The following is a 20,979-nucleotide window of genomic DNA, read 5'->3' on the forward strand; positions in this document are numbered from 1 at the left end:
TAGGTGAAATTAAAGAGCCACTTGAAATCTCTATATCACAACAAGATGCACATATTTCACAAGGTACTTTAACAGCTGGAGTAGAAGAAATTAGATCTGTAGACATCATTAATATTCTGCTGAATTTTGAAATCAAAGAGGTTTGTAATTTCATCTGTTTTCATAAAGTAAGGTGACTAAATTATGGCCATTTGGAATTACCTTCACTAAAATAAACTTGTCGATTATTGATATGAATGAAAAACATCTTACATAGGCTATTTATAATTGGTATGTAGCAGTACTGTTTTATAATTTGAGAGTTTGTTATTAAAGATGAGTTATATTTGAGGGATATAATATTTCATAGAGAAAATGGTAGCGTGCCTTGTAAATTGCTTTTCAAAGGATTTTAGGACAGTTGGAATGTGTGTGGCTTGCTTTGGCTTTCGTATAGGAAAGGCAGGAAAGGAAACACGACAGAGAAATCCTTCGCAAATTAAAAAACCCTTAATAGAATAAAACATAATATGTCCATATTTAAAAGTTTCATTACCATTATCTGCTTTTCATCTGCAGACTCTTGAGGAAAGATTAAATTTATTTTCCTCTTCTGTAATAATTTATTTAACAGATATTCATTGCATGTGCTAAATGCTAAGGATACAGAGGTAAAGGCATAGACTCTGAACTCAAACAAGAAAGCAATTAAAATTTTTGTTAGTTCCCGTAAAAAATGTGCCCAGTGGAGCTTGTGGCAGTGATGGTAGGGAGAGGGTATCTGAGCAGTCTGGGAGGGTCAGGGAAGATTTCCTGGAGCAAGTGACATTTGAGCTGAGTTTTTAAAGAAGAGTAAGATATAGTCTGAGAAAAGGGGATCAGGACAGGGGTTGGGACAGGGTACAAAGAGGAACTAAAGATGTAAATATGTGAGATACAGGGGCTTGTAAGAACTTCTTCCAAAATCCTTCGTCATTAAATAATTGTATAGAAGTTATGTTCTTCTCTGAGTTAAAAATAATAAATTTAGTAATTAAAAATCATAAATTCTACTTTTTTGATCAGAAATATGTTTTGAAACTTCTTTCATGTTAAATGTCTGCTGGTTTTCTAGTTAATATTTAGAGTTAAGATTTTTAAGATTTTTGGTATTTGAAACATTGATAGATGACTCATTCTGTTTGCAAATGGACTTCATTAACATATGTACATAGAAAATCAGTAAGTCCTTTTTAAAATCTTTTGTAATATATATTACTATAGTTCCCTTTTCTTAGGAGAGTAATTGGGGCAGGGGAAAGCAATTTGCACGCTTGCTCTCAGGCTGATATTTGTCATTGTCTCAAGACATTTTTGGTCGTCACTATATGGGGAGACAACCTATAACTAGAGGCCAAGGATGCCACTAAACATCTTACAGTGCACGAAACTGCTTCCCACTACAAAAAATTATCCAGGCCAATATGTTAATAGTGCCAAGACTGAAAAACCTTGCCTTAGGAGTACTGTAAAAATTGACTGTTTATCTCACAGACTTTCAGATGAAAGGCCATCCGTCCATCAGACTAAGACTTCTGGGAATTAGGCAAAAATATATATATTTTTTTAACTTTACCTTGGAAACTACTAGAATATAGTGGCTGTCCTCTAAAAGTCTAAACAAGTAAATGTGGCTTCCAAAGTAAATAGCACTAGGCAATTTCTAGGTACAAATAGAAGTAAACATCTTTACATTGTATGAATTTTGGGGTTATATCACTCTGCATGATTATTAAAGTGTTGACTTACCTTCACTGTAAATTAGTGATATTGTTTGTGGTAATACTGGTACTTTTTTCTAGGTTGTGATTTCTTTGATGAAAAAAGCAGAAAAGAAAGGAAGGCCTTTACATGAATTAAATGTCCTCCAGCTTGGAGTGGAAGCTAGAGTTAAAACCTATGACCTAACAGCTGAAGCTTATTTAAAAAAAATTAGTATGCGATGCTTTGAATTTACTGGTAAGTATGAAGTATTGTCTGTATAAATTATCCATGTATTAGACAAATGGTCCCTACCTTTTTACCAATATTAAGCATATTTATTAGGGTCACCATAATTAGTTTAAATTTATTACATTAATATAAAGGAATTTGATATTTAAAAATTTATGTAGTTATCATAAATAAGATTCTGTCTAAATATATCTAAAAGAAAAATGAAGCACATTTGTCTTCACTGTCTATACATACCACTTCAGTACTTGTGAAAGGCAACATTTCATTATAATTATGCTATGAGAACTGATATATTAGGAAATCAACCCAAGTACAGTACGCAGGTACAGGGCCCAGCGACCCTTTTTTAAAAAGTGAGTTAATTTACTAGGAAGTAACTTTTTGTTTTTTATTTATTTTTCAATTACATCAGTGATTTTTATTTGTTTTTAATGACATTAATATATGTGTAAAAATAAAAATTAAACAGTACAGAAATGTATAGAGGACAATTAAGCATCACTTTTGTTCTTTACTATATTCTGATTTGTTCAAATAACTAATACCAGAAGTACCAAATATTACAATAGCTATAATTGGCTGGTGCTGGGTTTTGTTTTTGTTTTTGTTTTTGTGGAATTTATTTTTTTTCAAATTCAGTTTTATTCAGGTATGATTTATATACAGAAAATTTACCCTTTTAGTATACAGCTGTATGAATTTTAGCAAACATACAATTGTGTAACTGACTGCTCTATTTTAAAATATGTTTGAAATGTTTAAAAGACTTAATGGATTTATACTCTCTTTTCTCTTTTAGACTCTAAAGGAGAACCTGTTCACATTATCAACTCTTCTAATGTCACCGATGAACCCCTTCTGAAAATGTTATTGACAAAGGTACCTGGTTTCATTTTTAGCACTCTCTAATATATCAAGTTGTGTAATTCCCTCATACTTAATATTCAATTTTCTCCTCTAAATTTTTTAATTCTAAAACTGGTTGATTATAGTGAATTTTTCAAGCATATGACAATCCTGGATAATCTCAAGAACCTTCTGAGTTTACTGTATATTTTTGAATAAATAGGAGCATCTAAATTTCCATTGTAATTCAAAGCAAAGTTTATTGTAATCTGGATATACTAGCATTCTGAATCTTTGCCTTTTGCATTTAAGATTTTACTTCTGTAGAGTCTGAAAAATGCTTATGTGGTCAATTTTTTGGCATGTTCTTTTTTTTCCTTTAAGAGATATATTTATAGTATTTAAATAGCATACCTTAAAAAGTAAAGAAAACATAATTTTTAGTGTTTGCAACCAAGTGGTTTAATCTTCCACTATTTGTAGGCAGACAGTGATGGACCAGAATTTAAAAGCATTCATGACAATACCAAACAGAGACTGAAGGTAAATCTTTTCTAATTTCCTGTAAGGCTGAGTGATATTAATGAGTAAACCTAGCTTCATAGAACATCATTTGTGAGATTGTAAATTCTAAAATTAAAATAAGGATGGCAATAATAATAGATCTAGTCTTGTGGATAAAAGAAATGGGTATAGAGTTGAAATAAAATTCTTAAAAGAGTTGATTTGATTTCTTACAAGAGTATTTGTTTTCCAGATATGAATTAATGATTACTTCTTAAGTACACAAATAATACATTTTTTAAGGGAATTGTATTTACTGTGGTTATTTGGCATAGTGTTGATGGAAGCATAAAACATTTGAATTATATTTTGGGTTAGAATAAATATAAGGATAAGGCCGATGTGTTGTTCAGCACAGACATTGTCCACAGTCCATTCGAGTGTATGTAGTCAGTCTTGGAACTGACTACAGTTCCAAGATGTAATGTGATGTAATGTGACCGAACTAAGGCCTGATAATACTTCTTGTTATCTTTACTTAAAACCTGTCAAGTTCTGTTGAGGTTAGAAATACAGCAAGGATTTACACTGTTATAGTGAGTTCTTTCTTAAAAAGTAAAAAATATTGTTAATTGAACTATTCTTGTGTTACTTGTGTATGTCAAAGCTTAACATAAAAATGTTACCATATCTGAAATATGCCTCTCTAATTGTTTATTACCTTAGGTTTCATTTTCATCTTTAGACTTAGTACTTCATTTGGAAGCTTTATTGTCCCTCATGGGTATTCTGTCATCTGCTGTTCCATCCTCTGCACCATCTGAGAAGGAATCTGAGCTGAAACCACTTACGGGGGAGTCCAGAAATATTATTGTCAAAGCTGGTATTAACTTTTGAGTCATGGTCTAACTTTAATAATCATGTAATAACTTATATTTTCAAGCTAAGATGAATATTTAGCACCTTAATGTTACAGCTGCTCTGACAGATTAGTTTTAAAAGAAAGCAAGTTTTATCTTTTGGTATTATAGGGTAACTTAGTCAGGGATTTTAAATAAATGTTTAATATTAATCATGTATTTTTATTTGATTTTACTGTCTAGCTTTTACATGATAAAGGTTGTATATATTTTGCATTGATGTCTCTGCAGCCTTCACTCCATGAAAGTGAGAATGGAAGAAATTAAAATATGAATACAATCATGTGTAGTAACAGAGGCCCATGTCAGTCAGTCAAGTAAACCTACACAGTGCTCGACAATTTTAAGTGCTTTGGGGACACAAAAGGAAGACTCATGAGAGAGACAGACTCACTTTGGTTTTTACCTAGAACTGTATTTAAATCACATACAGATATGGGAACACGTTCTTCAAGCATATGACTTGTGCTTTGAAATATAAGATATGATGTATCTTGAGTGAACAACTGCCTGTTTTTAAGCCATATACTATTTTAATTATTTTTCTTTTGTATCATATGATGTGAATATCTACATTTAGTAATTTAATTTCTAGAACTTTTTCCAGTTTGATTTATATCTGTATTACTAGAATCTTTAAAGTGTAAAACTATTAGTAATATTAGACCCGATGCAAGAATTAGAGGTTTTTTTAACTAGAGAGCAGAATAATACTTTTGTTATAAACTCCAGTAAAAGAGTTTTGCTTTGTCTTTAATGTACTTGTTACATTTATATCTATGGAAATATTTATGTAACATAAACATACACATGTACATACACACATAGTTGAGTAAATGAAAAAACAATGTTTAAGTTTACAATAAACTACAGAGAAATTAATCTTAAGAAACAGTCTTCCAGTTATGCTGTGTAGTCAGTTTTTATGATTTGATTATGCTACTCTAAATCTTAAAGGAAAAAAAATCTGTCATCATCTTGGTGGTTAAGGACGGACATCGCCATGCTTTTACAGTTTTATGGGAAAGGGTCAGTTTCCCTTAGGCAACAGATTTCTAGGAAAACATATCCTAAATTTATCAATGAGAACCTGGATTAAAGTAGGTTAAGGGAATCCATTTGATTGTGATTCTTATTTGCATAAAAAAAATTAAATTTTTTTTGTATTTTTTTAAACTTTAGCCCTTTATGTTCATTTCTCATGGAATTTATTTTAGGATTTTGCATGGATAAACAGGGTACAATCTGGAGAAATTGATTCTATAGTTAATATGTATTGTATGTGGCACAGTTAATTAAATGTATTTTATTAACTATTCATCACTATTTCGGTTTTTCGTGAAATATTCTTTTATCTAATATATGATATGAAAAGGAATTCAAAATCAAAATTTGGCTCCAGTAAAATTCTAAATTTCTAATATAGAGGGGCTTTTTTTTTCCCCAGAAGAAAAATTATAATGAAGTTTTCATCTAGCAAATTGGACTTTCAAAGTGCTATTAAAGGCTGCCTTTATTCTTAATTTGGAGGGGAACATGATAGTTTTTGTCTAATTGGCATTTTAAAATTGATTCAAAATCAATATTAATTATATGTAATCTTAGTGGAGGCTTTTTTGGTTCTTCATAGTTCATAAAGGACTTTTAATGAGTTTGAGATTATTTTGTATATCATCTTTGCTCTTTGCTAATCACAAGGTTTCTGTTACTTTTCAGTATCCAGCAACACTTCTCAAAATGATGTGTTTGATTTAAAAATTATAGCGGAATTAAATTCATTTAATATCTTGGTCTGTGATCAGAAGTGTGATGTTGCAGATATTAGAATACACGGTGAGTAATTTCTCGGTGTAGGTATTTCTGTTTCCTTATATAGACCTCCAGGAAGAATGAACTTGTGCATGGTAGATTTCTCCTGAGTCTCTTTTTGGTTTACTTATATTGAAGACTCGTGCAAACTTTTCAAAGATGTACTTTAAAGTGTTATGAGTAAATTTATTATGATTCACAGCTGACATGAGACATTCCTTATGCATTAAAAAAATTTCAGAATAAGTCTAAGGCTTGACCTCTTATGTTCTTTTTGCATTTTCAGAATAATATAACTTTCAACTGTTAAATGAATATCACGATAACATCTCACTGAGTATAGATAATTTCATTATTCTATTGTCCTTATATTGTGCATATATAGCATCAGGAAAAGGAGTTTCTAAAATAAATTTTGTAAGCTTTACCCATCATCAGCTTGATATGAGGATGAGTTCACATTATACCATGAGTTCTGGAGCCAGCCTATAAAGATTCAAATTTTGTCCCTAAAACTTACTGGCCTACTTTGAGCAAATTAATTAACCTTTCTGTGCCCTTTCATGGGGTTGTTGTAAGGATTAAGTTTACACAATTATATATATTTAGAAAAGTTCCTAGTACATAGTAAACAGTTTTAAAGAAGGTTATATAAATCAGTTCCATTCAACAAATATTACTATTTTATGGATGGCATGGTAATGGTTTGGGGTCATTAGTAGGTCTTAGCTGCAGGCATTCTGTACTGAGAAGCAGTTTTAGAAATCATTATGCCTTTAGAAATTAAGAGAATTACAAAAAATTTTTGGAGAGAAATCTGAGAGTATGCATTTTGGATACAGTACTTATTCATCAAATTATATTCATTTATGCTTAGTTATGAGAACAGTAGTTTTCATAATGTTTATGAGGTGGCTGTTTAACAAACATTGTGAGTCTTCCAAAATGCCCACTTCTGACCTTGCTAGTGCACAGAATATTTGTGTTTAGAGACCTATGATTAATTTTCCTTGAAAATTTTTTCTCTTTATCTTTTTTTTTAAATTAAATTTATTGGGGTGACATTGGTTAATAAAATTATCTAGGTTTCACGTTTATGGTTCGATAATCCGTTACCCTTATCTGTCTCCCTCTTTCCCCCTTTTGTTTTAAAATTTCCACAACTTTTATGTATGAGATGCCTGTAAGCACTGTAGTACTTAAGGATATAATCTTTCTTAGGTATCTCATACGTAGAAGTTGATATCTTTAATATGTCTAATAGTGAGTAATTTTTATTCATTCTCTATCTTGGTAGTATATTATTGAACTTAAATAGCACTAAATTGGTTCGCTTGGATTAGGTAAAAAGTTTGTAAATGTTATATTTCCTACAGGAATGGATGCCTCTATTTCTGTGAAGCCAAAGCAGACTGACATGTTTGCCAGACTTAAGGATATAATAGTTACTAATGTTGATTTGCTGTCCATTCACAAAAAGGTAATCGAAAATAAGTTTCTATACTGAAATTTTTTTTGTTCTTTGGTTTTGAGATACCTTTATTCATTTGTTCAGTATATATTTATTAATTGTCATACGTCAGGTTGGACATGAATACGGTCATAGTCTGCTTTCACATTGTATATAGCCTAGGTGATTTGTAAAAGTTATTTCTGACCAATTAGGTGATTGATATCTCCTTTGATAAAATAATTTCTATGGGTATAGGAAAAACTTATTGCCAAGTATAAGGTTTTTAAGTAATAATTTATTGAAAGTTGATTTTAAATGGTGCTTCTTTGTATATCAGGATTCTGTAATAAGGAAACTTATTTATAATACGGTGATACAGCTGTCTTGTTGTAATAATCACTTAATTTAATACTTTTAGGCTGTCTCCATTTTGGGAGATGAAGTCTTTAGGTTCCAAATGACTCTTTATCCAGATGCTACAGAAGGCAAGGCCTATGCCGATATGTCTAAAGTAGATGGCAAGCTTAGTCTCAAAGTGGGTTGTATTCAAATTGTTTATGTTCATAAATTCTTCATGTCTCTTTTGGTAAGTTTATCTTTAAAATATATTTATTTCTCATTGAGGCCTAAATATCTTTGCTTATAATCCTGAACTTAGTCAAAATTTTTACTTGTGTGATAAACACCCAAATGGTGAACAAAATATTATAGTTAAGGAAATCCGTTACATGATGGATAACCAAATAAATTTTCTTACTGTTTTTGAACATATAAACATCATGTTTTAATGTTTCCATAGTTATATATTTTAAAAGTACTTAAAAAAAAAAGACAATTCAGTATTGTTTTATGAAAAAACCCTTAAAGGTATTGAACTAAAAGAAAATTTTAAGGAGCTTATCAGTCATTCGAAGGACTAATATTTGACCTTATAGTTTTTGATTATAATTGTGATCAACAAGGCATAAAAGTCTTTGCTTTTAATTATGTCTTTCCATGTAAGCCTTGTAGGTTTCAGAGTTTGAATCTGCCTATGTCTTTTAGCAGGGGTGTAAATCAAAGCTTACAAGTCATGGATTTCTACCTAAATTATCATGTTTTATTTTACTGGAAAGTAATTTATTTGGAGTAGGGAGAGTTTAACTTGCTTTGTATTATTAACAGATGAGCATCAAGAATAATACTTTTAAGAATGATCTTTTCTTCATGGGGAAAAATCTTTGCTTTTGGTTGAAATTGGGATGAAATGCATCTTATTCTAAATAAAGAAATTTTGACACTTAACTAATGATGGCAAGATTGTAAACATCGAAGCATCTTCAACCTGAGTACCCTTTAAAAAAATCTTCAGAAATAAGCCAGCAAAACCTTGGTTTCTAAGAATAAACTTTATTTCTATGATCTAGAGATATAAAATTAAACCTACTTGGGGAGAAGTGAAATGCTCTCTTCAATCTCTTTATTCAAATTTGAGTTTAAAATGACATCATGAGTAAAAAAGCGATTTAAAAAAATCATAACCAAAATTTGTGATAAGAAACAAGTAATTCTGAATATATAAAATGGAAGTTAAAGAACTCTTCTTTTTTAGAAGTAATCGTTATTAATATCTCAGAGGGTATCTTTCTAGACTTTCTCCATACACACAATCATAAATAACATCTTTTATATTACTTTTTATTTAGTTTTTCTTTTTAAAGTAAATAGTTTTTACAGTTTTCCCTTTTTAAAATAAATCTTGTTTTTTTGGGAACTCTAAATATCAGTCTTTTCCAACAGAACTTCCTCAACAATTTCCAAACTGCCAAAGAAGCTTTGAGTGCAGCCACAGTACAGGCTGCAGAAAGAGCTGCTTCCAGTATGAAAGACTTGGCTCAAAAGAGTTTCCGCCTTTTGATGGATATCAACTTGAAAGCACCAGTTATTATCATTCCTCAGTCTTCAGTATCACCTAATGCTGTTATAGCAGATCTGGGTTTAATCAGAGTTGAAAACAAATTTAGCTTAGTTCCTATGGAACATTGTTCTCTTCCCCCAGTCATCGACAAAATGAATATCCAGCTCACTCAGTTGAAGCTCTCCAGGTATAAATATATAATCTAGTTGTGTATTACTTATTATAAATAAAATTTTCATAGACTTTTTGCTAGGGATAAAATACTCTAGTGATTTGTGGTTCTCACTCCTTATTTTTTCTAATTATGAAACCTTGACTGTTGGTGTTTGGTCAGTGGTTAATAGCAGTGCACCTCATAGAATCTGCATTTTGTCTCGCTACATTTATAATGCATTTTTTCCAGTCTATAAAGTGTCCTATTAGAAAAATACAGTTTACTTCATAATACTTAATTTAGATTTATTTATTTGTTTATCTATCTATCTATCCATTTATTTATTTATTTATTTTACTTTGCACATACTATTTTCTTTTATGTAAATGGGAGAAAACTTAAAATGTAACAAAATTTAAGATTTATTTTTCGTTTCTAAATCTTGTCTCATTTGGGAATTCTCAATGAGGTGTATACCAGATTATTGAATCCAAATGGGAACGTGTTGGCTCCATTACATGACAAGAGTACTTACTTGGTTGTGTAAATGGTTGTTGGCAGGCAAGCTAGAAATGACTTATTTCCATACGTTGGCTTAACTTCTGGGTTTTGTTATTGGAGAAATACCAATAACATAAAACTAAGGTCTGAGTTAGACTTTCACTTTGTCCTCCATTTTTAAGAGGATGTGACATTTATTTGCATGACATTGCAGTAGTTGCTAATATTAAATAATCCTTGTGAAAGATAGTTAATAGAGCAATAGTTATACATTGTGAAATTTGTATCTTGGAAGTTAGCATTACACAGGCTTTGTTTTAGGTAGCTCTGCATATAAACTTGATTTATTCTGATTCGATTGGTTTATGAAAAGCAACATGTTCTAAAAGAATCTGACAGCCATCTTCAGTGTTTAAGAAAATGCTATGTAGAAACTGTTACATTATATGATAGTCTTCACTTTAAAATATAAATTCCAAAAATATAAATTCTCTTTTATCTTTCAGAACTATTTTGCAGGCTGGCTTACTACAGCATGACATTGAAATTTTAAAACCAGTCAACATGCTTTTGTCTGTACAGCGAAATTTAGCAGCAACATGGTATGTGCAAATTCCAGGGATGGAGATAGAAGGAAAACTAAAACCTATGCAGGTAAGTATTTATATAAATATATGAAAATTCCTAGATATGCTTTTATCGTTGATCATAGCGCATTTCTAGTACATATCAGAAGTGATGATACATTGAAAGTAAATACTTTTGTTAACTAACTGCAACTGAAGCCATCCTACTTTCCCATATTTTTCTTTATTTCATTTTAGTCATATATTTGGTAAAGCCAGCCAGAAGTCTGAGATAAAACCTATTGGAGTCTGCTGAAAGCATTAGTAATTCTGAAAAATTTTATTAAAATTTTAAGGCAGTTAAATTTTAAGACAGTATAAAGTGATATTTAGATACTACATTAGGAGTACCTTAGTAGTATTTTTAATGCATAAAAGCACTCTTTTAATTCGAAAAGTGGACAATTAAATAGGTGAATGTGTTTATTTGATAAGCATATAAATACAGCGATATTTTTTAACATTTTAGTTAGCAGGTTATGTGTAGGCGTACAGGAAAGGATGACACTGATTGAAGATGGTGATGAAAGTGTAAGAATCCTATGATTCTTGTGTGCCTGTATGTGAAATTTTTGAAGCCAAACAGTAGGATATAGGATATCGGAGAGAGTGACAAAACAAATAAACATTGAGGAATTTAATAACTTTTGAATTCTGTGATTATTTCAGAGTTAGTTCTAAGATAAAACAGGAAGGGTCAAAGGAGCTGAGTTCTAAGGGAAGAAGTTAAAATTAAAGTTTGTTGTAGGAAGGTCCCTGTGTGTAGTTTGAGTAGATATGTGAGGAATAGTGTCTGTTTAGGATAGTCATAGAGACTTCTCTATTCCAGAGTATGGGACTCTTAATTTCTCTCTTACTGTTAAGAGATTAGATCTCAGAACTAATATTTGTCTTATTTTCCTTCCTTTCAAAGATTGTATGGTTGTAGGTTTGCAGAAAGCGAAAGTAAAACCTAAATGTCTATCAGTAAGAGAATGTGGATCTAATTATGGTATATTCATACAATGGATGTTACAAGTAGATAAAGTGAGTGAACTAGAACTATGCAAAGGAAAATGGGTATACCTTAAAAATGGAAAATGATATTACAGTTCTATATTTCAAATTTTACATCAAGCAAGACAATGGGCAATACTGTATATTGTTTATAAGGGAATATAATAGTGGTAAGTGTAAGAAAACAGTCATGGAAAGATAGTATCTTTCACGATAGTATTTTTCTCTGGGTAGGAAAAAGGAAGGGAATGGGAACTCAGAGAAGTAAACATGGGACTTCAACCATATCCATATTGGGGAGGAAAGATCTGAAGCAAATACAAGAACTTGTTAGATTTGCCAAAGCTAGGTGGTAGGTACAGTGGAGAGGATTATAGTATTCTCTATGCTTTTTCTTTATGCTTTATGTATTTCAAAAGAAGAAAAAAAGTAATATCCAACAGTTTAACATCAAAATATGATCATCACTTTAATTTAAAGGACCCCTATTAAATCAAGAATTGTAGCCATAGTGGGTATGGTCTCCACTGACTAATTTGACAGAGATCCAGGCCTCATAGGTCAGAATCTGGATGGTTTTCCTGGTGCAGCTAAGAACAGTTATCGGGTAGGTGACATCAAGTTGTTTTGGGTAGATCAGCTTGACACTTCTTTAAGGATTGTGGAGCCACCCCTTAAATTGTCTTTCAGATTTACTGAAGATCAGTTTAAGTATTTGAAACAGTCGTACAGGAAACCAAGCTGCTCTTCAGGCAGTTGTGATATCTTGGTTGGTATTACAAGTGGAAGTGAATACACAGGGAAGTTCTAGGGAGTTAAAGTGATATCTATTATCTAAGGACTGGGGCTTAGAGCAAACAAAAAAATCCCTAGTTATTATCTCATGCTAAAATATCTCCCCATTTTTATTTAGTCTGGGAATCAAGCAATTTCCCTGGTGATAATTGGGTGGACAAAGCATACTGTGAAGTTCAGAGGAGAAAGTGCTGTGAATGCATGCATGCTTGTGTGAATTTGTGTTTCAGTGAATGAAACAGGCCTTTTGGACCACTCTGTATATTGGGAAAATGTATAAAAGATAGAAGGATTAAAAGGTTTAATGACTCTTAGCAGATTCGTTTGTTCTGCTTCATGTTCTGCAGCCACCTATGAGGAAGAGGATGTAATTCCTATTTTAAAGGTTAAGAAACTTGAGTTAAGGAGGCTAAGAAATTTGGCCAGCAACAGTTTGAAAGTAGTAGAATTGATACAGTTCTGCCTGACTCAGAAGCTCTTGCTTTTTTTTCTTTTTGCCAAACATCCCCTTTTATGAAGGTAGGAAATTAACAAGATACTCCTTTCCTGGTCCATGTTTTGGCTTTTAAAAATTCTTTGTAGATGCATTTATTATTCTTCTAACAGGCATTATTCTTGATAAAGTAAATAAATGTTATGTGTGTCCAAATGAACATGAACTGAGGATAAGAGCTGCGTTACTTCTTGGAGTTCAGAAACTGAACAGCACTCTTCCTTAAAAATGAAAAATATTGAGTTTGGAGGGAAGTAGATAATAATGTAGAGGAAGGAGCTGGTGGTGGTGAGGAGAGAGAAGCAGAATGGAGATGAGAAGCTAAGGAGATGGGTGAGAAGCATAGTTCAAGGAATGGTGAGGAAATAGAGGATAACAGATAAGGCAGAAGAGTGATGGAGAGCTAGAGGAAGAGGCGTGTATATGGGTGGAGTCAGAAGTATGTTTACACGCAGGGGAATGTCTTATATTACACAAGATGAAATACTTCTCTCCTGGTATTTGTGGTCCTAACTACCAACCCTCCTACACGCTTTTTTAAGTTAGATGAACAGTTAATTGGAAGAACCATACCTTAAGATGTAGATATGACATTCTGCATTTTTTATTGCTTTATATTAACAACTTATTGTTGATTTCTAGGTTGCTCTCAGTGAAGATGATTTAACCGTGTTAATGAAAATTTTGCTGGAAAATCTTGGAGAAGCTTCTTCACAGCCAAGCCCTACGCAATCTACCCAGGAGACTGTAAGAGTAAGAAAAGATGTTTTGAGTGGACCTGACCACCTCAAAGGTATTGATGAAGATTTTCGCTTTGATTATGGAGAAATATTAGCATCGATGCCATATTTATATTTAGTGTGTTTTAGTTGTCTAGTATAATGTGGTATGAACTGATTCAGGATTGTATTATTTACTGTGGAAAATTGGCTGGGTCTGGAGCTGCCTTGAAGCTCCTCGGTGAAGGAAGTGTACTCATTGTTTATTTTAAGGGGAGGGGCCATCTGTTGTTGCCTGCATGACGCATGTTTGCCCTTTATTTGTGAAAGCTGAATGTGCTGAACTCAAAAGGCACTGAGGTGGTATACTTTGAGAGAAAAAGAAAATTAAGCCTGCAGCATAGGAAGATCCCTAAATAATTAAGAGAGACAAAGGCCTTAATATCATACTCAGATGACTGACCCATGTGAAAGGGAAGGTATTCTTGTATAGTAACAGCTTTACTTATCTGACTTTATTGGAGAATGATGTGGTCATTCTCCATAGGGAATTTTCCATATTTTTAAAATTGAATCTTTTAAAGGCACTGAAGCTTTTAAAATTCAACTATTTTTAAAAGATAACTTTTCTAAACTATAAGGTTCCTTCTTGCTTTATTAGGTGGTTATATAAAATATGATTTCATCTTTTTTCATCATTTTAAGTCATTGATGTGAATATTATGTTTTATTAGACTGGGAATGGATTAGTATTTTCATGGCTAAGAAGAGATGAACTGCTTTTTGCTCTTAGAATAAATGGCCCTAGAGTGCCATGCTTTTATAATGCTCAAATCATCAGCTATTACTGCTGACAGCAGTCTGTAAAATTGCCTGTTAATAATGGCATACCAACACTGCTTCTGCTATAGTTGGGACCCGTGTGTTTTGAGATCACAAAACAAATGATTCCAGCAGTGTGCAAAATAAGGTTTTTGGTCCTAGTGGATAGTTATGAGTGCTGCATGAGCTTGGTGAGGCCAGCATCTTCTCCCCAGGTTGAGTTCGTGCCTCCATGTAGAAAAATGCTAGATTCAAGCAGGCTGTTGCTGTGATTAGACAAGAACTATGTACACATGGATAATCTATACCAGCCAAGCATTGTATGATTAATGGTCTCATGTTTAGCTGTGGTCAGTTTGTATATCTGGTTCTGGCTATTTGGTTATGTGGTACTTTGAAAAACCTGTGAGTTCAGGTAAAAGCTGCAAAGGTAGTGAAGATTAGACTGTAAATTATTTTCAAAAAAGTAAGGAAACAAAACCCCAGTGTTTTTTTCTAACATGGAGAAGGCTTCATGTGGTTAAAGTTAGGCAGTGTTTGCTGATACAGTCACTTTAAGAACAGACTTTCCTATAAAGGTCCAAAAAATAGAATCAATCTCCAAAAGAGGTTATAGAATCACTTTGTAAGAGTGATCAAAAGCAATATTAATTTTTATCTGCCTAAAAAATTTTAGCCTAAAGATAACGGAAAAGACTAAATTACTTCTTGAAGTCTTTTTCACCTCAGAATTCTAAAGGCTCCCTGCCCCACATTATATTTGAGCTCTGTTTGACTCTGCTATTCAGTTTTGTTCTTCTTATAAAGATCATAGATTTGGTGATTTGGTAATTAAAGATAGTGAGAAGTGCACTGTGCTAGCAGAGGATCTGTTACTGACTACCTGTGTGTTCTAAGACAAAGTATTTTACTTTTCTGTGCTTCCAGTTTCATATTCTCTTGAGAATGGCTTGTAACAAGTTAGATAAAATGCATTGATAACTATAAACTTCTCTGCAACAAGTGGTCTTGCCCTGGAGGGCTTTTTAAAAAAAGTTGTCTTGATACTCTTTTCAAGACCCCTCATGTTTGTTTTTTTGTTTGTTTGTTTATGTACATGATCTGCCTGTGTCACTTTGCCCTATACTAAATAGATATGGAATAAGTCATTGCCATTTTTATCAGTTGTCTCATAATATAATTTAAAGAATTCTGGAAAGTATGATATAAATTTAGAATTATTACCCCAGGTTTTAAAATACATATAAAATCATGTACCTACTTAAAAGCTTTTTAATTTTGTATTTATGTTTGAACCATCAGAACAAGAAGATTCAGTAGACTCGAAGCTTTCTATGGACCAGAATGTCACTCTCCAGTTTGACTTTCACTTTGAATCTCTTTCTGTTGTCCTTTATAACAATGATGTCAGCCAGGTATGTAGTAAATTTCTATGTTTAGAAATAAATCCTCAGTTCTTAATATTCAATTTTAGAATGTTGACATTTTTTAATGTGGCTATTCATTCAAAAATTCTATTTGGACTATAGAATATACATCAGTCTTGCTCTTTGTCTTTACTTTGTTAATGTTTCTAATATTGCTAGACTAAGGAAAGTTTTTATTTTTTTTCCAAGTAACGTTAACACTAAAACACTTAGATCCATCGCCGGTAGAAGAATCTAATATATGAGTAATTAATTGCATAATTTTATTACATAGCTAGATGCATTTATAACTATTTAAGGAGAATAATTTGGTAGTGGTTTTGGAATCTTAGAGGATTATTTTTAAATTCACGATTATCTGTGATACATAAGCATTAATTATGTTTCTGTTGAATAAACTTTGTATGTAGTAGATATGTAGTCAAGATACTGATTAATGAATTCTAGAGCCAAGGTCTAGGGAACCAGTAGAATGAAGGTACCTTAAATGAAATGAAGAATACATTTAATTGTTCATTTTCCAGAAGATAACTTTCTGATCTTCTCATTAACATTAAACACTAGAAATTAAGCCAGTTCATTGTACAAACAACAGCTACTAGCCCAAGGCTCAACAGTAACAATGTATGAATAAATACTGTATAATTTTTAGAAAATATGAAATGTAAGATAATGTAAATGGACATTAACAGATATAAAACTCATAATTAGTACATATTATGGGTATTAATAACATAAATTATGGGTATTATGCTATGACATGTATTATGAGTATTACATGACATAATTAATAACCAAAAATATTTATTAAAAGATACTATGTACATAATAAAAAATAGCTTTCTAAAATACCACAGTATATTATTTAGTACAAATCATTATGCTACTAGCTTTAGAATCTCAGTATCTTCTTTTACTTTCTTTGTTGACTGTCATTCATTAGACACTGATCATTATTAATTTTTTCTTTGAGCATTTGTTCTTTTCTGTCAATTCTCACTTCTCCTTCTTAGCTGACACTTACAGTACTGCAATGGCTTCCTTGTTTGTTGCTCTTTTTCCTTTCATCCATCCTAGACATTGGCACAAATTCAGTTTTGTAAATGTCATGTAGCCATTTACAACTTCCCGTTCTACTTAAAAAACATTCAGTGTTAATGCGAGTTTTACCTTACTAAAAAAAAAATGTAATGGCTCCAAATTGTCTAAATCAATAACCCTACCACAAACATTAGTATATTGAGGTTAGTAGGTGTGTCACAGGTCATTTCTATTAATAGTTACAAATCAGAAATTTGTGAATTATTTATATTTTTATAAATTAAAGGCATTCCAGGTTTGCCGATAGCAATGTCATGCTGACTCACTTGCATGCATTGTACTTTATCGAGTGAGAGGAGATATAGAATATAACATGTGTGCCACAATTTGCACATCACTGGTATGCCTTATATAAATGCCATGGTCCATACTGAGCAATTATGTGTTCTTAAGTTTTTTTGTTTTTTGTTCTTTGGTGGTGGTGGTTGTTGTTTGGTTGGGTTTTGTTCTTTTAAAGTCCAGACATACCTACAGAATTAGGAGTTATGTGTTTGGTGAAATAAAGATTAAGGTCCTTTTTCCTACAGATAAAATTTTAAATAGTTTAGGATTAGAGACCTTAATTAGACTTCTATATTTATTTCCAGCCCTCATTCCCTATTATTCTTTAATTGGAATAGTCAAGCCTAAGTAGCCTGTACCTTGTGCCGTCAGAGCATCTTGAAATTGCTCACTCATGTTTTTTACTCATCTGGAATGTCTTCTACCCTCTCTTAGCCTATCTGATCCCACTCAGTCTCCAAGGCTCAATTAAGTTCTCACCTTCTTCATGAATTTTCCCCAGCTCACAGTGATCTCTTTAACTCTCTGAACTTTCGCTATTTATATTCTTTACCTAATCACTTAATATCCTTTGTGGAATATAAGTATGAGTAAATAAATGACTACATGTCATTTCTTGATCATTTACCATTTATAGCATCTCCTTGTGATGGTCCCTCTAATGTATTTCTATTTTGTTCTTTTTAATTAGGGTATAAGCTCACTGAGCTCACCTACCATACCTGATCCTTTCTCATAAACACCATAGTTCCTATCACAGTGATTTTTACAGAAGAGCTCATTAAATATTTATTAGATTGACAAAAAAAATCCTGATTATTTTTATTTGCATTGATTTATCTGATTTAACTATTGTTGAGGATCAGTACACATACGTATGTATTCATTTGTATGTACATATACACTCACAGAAATTCATATTATTCTCTGTTCCGTTTTTGTGTTTTAACACCCATACTTTTAAAATATGTAATATTGATTTATCTTTAATCTCTTAATTAAAGAATGTATTTATAAGTAATTGTATAATATTTAAAGATAATTAATACTTTTGTTGAAAAATATACCACAGGAATCCAAACTCTCATTTCATAATGACAGTTTCCGCCTTGGTGAACTCAGACTACATCTTATGGCCTCCTCAGGGCAGATGTTTAAGGATGGCTCAATGAATGTTGGCATTAAACTTAGGACATGCACCCTTGATGATCTCAGAGAAGGCATAGAGAGAGCAACATCAAGGTTTGTCATCTCTGAATTTCCTGTACATTATTTAAGGTTGACATTGCATCTAGCATTGCTGCCAGGCATTGATTGTTAGGCTTGGGATTATCAAAAGAAATCTTTGGTGATACTTCTATATTTGACGAGTATTAAGAAATAATGCTACAGTCAGATTTAATTGGTTTAAAGTTTGAGTTAAAGGGAAGTTTAATAGTAAAATGGAGTACTGTCTTAAAAGCATGACCAAGGGAATGTAGGAATTTTAATAGTTAAATCGACATGGGGTTGGTCCATTGGTCATATATTTTTCCAAGTTGTTCCCATTAGGCAGAATCTTTTTTAAAAAGCCTTAAAATTATAGATCTTTCCTTTGTCTTATATTGTCTGTAAACACTTCTATGAAAGTTCTTTCAAAGTTTTCATAGAAATGGAATCCCTAGCATTTTCACATTATTGACCCATTTATGAAAGAACTTCAATAGCCTAATTATGTTTTTATTTCTTTTCCAAATAATGACACACATAATATTTTTGACCTTGTTGTTTTTTGGAGAAAAACTATGCTGCTCCATTGAATACATACTGGATACTACTGAGTCCTTTGTTTTTTTAAGAGATGAATAAATGAGAAATGAGTGCTGTCCTGCAGTCAGTTTTTCTAGTTTTCACACTTCATGTTTGAGATAGCTGCCTACAGCTGTCTAGGCAAAAGCAAGTAAAGGTCACCATCTGTTTGGTAGTTTGCTCTTTCCAGCACTTGTGAGGATGTGTGGGAACTATCATTGCAGACACTTGATAAACACTGACTGATTTGAATTGTATTGAATACTTTTGGACTCAACGTGTATAGGATGATCTTTGGAGATAAATTCCTTCAAGGAGGTTTTATTTTGTAAAATAATGTAAAGAGGTGTCTTAAATTTTGTGGAACCACATTAATGTGTTTTGTTAATTGCCTAAATTTCTTTGAGCGGTCATTGATTTGTTTTATAGTATTGCATTTATAATTATAAAATATTCTGAAATTGCTTAACATGAATCTTTCTCTAGAGATTAAGAGACCATATCTTGGATGCTAAGTAGCTAATTAGACTTCAGTTAACACTGACCTGTTTTCTCTTCAGATTAGAAACTAAAAGGTGAAAGGTTTTTAAGATATATAGGAAATTTTTCATCTTTAATTATTTTAGCAGGAATAAAATAATGAATGTATATGTGTTTTTCAGAATGATTGATAAGAAGAATGACCAAGATAACAGCAGTTCTATGATTGATATAAGTTATAAACAAGGCAAAAATGGAAGAAGTCATATCGATGCTGTTCTTGACAAGCTGTATGTATGTGCCAGTGTGGAATTTCTGATGACTGTGGCAGATTTCTTTATCAAAGCTATGCCTCAGCGTCCAGAAAATATGGCAAAAGAAGTACAGGTTTCACTACGACAGACTTCTACAGCAAAAATCAAGATAGAGAAAGGTTAGCAAAGTTTATCTGTCATAGATGACAATTTTTATATATTTTAACAAAAATTACAAGTAGAAAAAGAAGAAATGGGGAATTTAAGAATGTAAAATTTCAAATTTAAACATTTTTTTATATAAAGATTTTAGTAAGCATAGATTTTTAAGAGAGAAGTAGAGTAGAAATTTATGTAGGATGAGGGGCCAGGAAACTCTGCTCCGGTTCTGACTCTGCATTAACATTTTTTTACTCATTCAGAAATAGAATTAATCTGAGTCTGTGGTCAGCATTTGGTTTTATATAAAGAATGGGAATCTTTTATTCAAAGAAAATATTTGCAAGAATTATGACATCGGAGAGCACTTGAACAGATAAAAACAGAAGCTGGGGTGTTGGAGGACAACACAATGTTTCTGGACATCACCTTAGACTCCTTTAACATAGCGGAGCATTTGCCAACATCTGGTCTTGGTGTATGCTGAAGCCACTTCCCTGCTCCATAAATTGTTTATTCCAGCATTATCAAGTAGATTCGTGATTTTCTGTGTTAAGTTATAATTGTTTAAGTTCAGGCATTTTTCTCTCTCATGTATAACTCAGCAAGATTGAAAAACTGTCATTTACTGGCAAGGTCAGAATTTTATTTTTCCATTTATTTTTCTTAAACAGTAATCGTATTTAATATCCCTGTACTTATACCATAAATTGTATGACACTATGTATTTTATAGCAAAATCAATGTAAACAAATCATAATGGTCTGTCTGTTTCATCAGGGTTACCTATCCTCTTTTGATACTCTTATTTTTCCTTCTTTGCCCCTGCAGCATAACCTAATACACACCAGGTATATTATATACATGCACTCACTTTAATTCTGACAAAAAGAACTTCAAGAATATTCCTGCTAGGTCAAAGTGGCAATGATCTTCTTTGATAGGGGCCAGATTGCATTATCCTGCACAATTTACATTT

General features: G+C 32.0%; 1 protein-coding gene across 1 annotated transcript in view; it reads left to right on the plus strand.

Moving 5' to 3' along the window:
* VPS13C (vacuolar protein sorting 13 homolog C) overlaps positions 1–20,979 on the plus strand; it is a 154,500-nt gene that overhangs the window by 77,298 nt on the left and 56,223 nt on the right. Inside the window, exons 36-50 of the mRNA XM_039864990.1 lie at positions 4–140; positions 1,821–1,977; positions 2,774–2,853; positions 3,304–3,363; positions 4,051–4,207; positions 5,961–6,077; positions 7,430–7,533; positions 7,925–8,092; positions 9,286–9,590; positions 10,565–10,712; positions 13,611–13,761; positions 15,812–15,924; positions 18,392–18,561; positions 19,770–20,020; positions 20,675–20,679. Of these exons, the coding sequence (XP_039720924.1) occupies positions 4–140; positions 1,821–1,977; positions 2,774–2,853; positions 3,304–3,363; positions 4,051–4,207; positions 5,961–6,077; positions 7,430–7,533; positions 7,925–8,092; positions 9,286–9,590; positions 10,565–10,712; positions 13,611–13,761; positions 15,812–15,924; positions 18,392–18,561; positions 19,770–20,020; positions 20,675–20,679 (2,123 nt within the window). The remainder of the gene's footprint in view (positions 1–3; positions 141–1,820; positions 1,978–2,773; positions 2,854–3,303; positions 3,364–4,050; positions 4,208–5,960; positions 6,078–7,429; positions 7,534–7,924; positions 8,093–9,285; positions 9,591–10,564; positions 10,713–13,610; positions 13,762–15,811; positions 15,925–18,391; positions 18,562–19,769; positions 20,021–20,674; positions 20,680–20,979) is intronic.

Source organism: Pteropus medius, unplaced genomic scaffold (genome assembly GCF_902729225.1).
Source record: "Pteropus medius unplaced genomic scaffold, Ma_sr-lr_union100, whole genome shotgun sequence".
In the NCBI taxonomy this organism is placed as follows: domain Eukaryota; kingdom Metazoa; phylum Chordata; class Mammalia; order Chiroptera; family Pteropodidae; genus Pteropus; species Pteropus medius.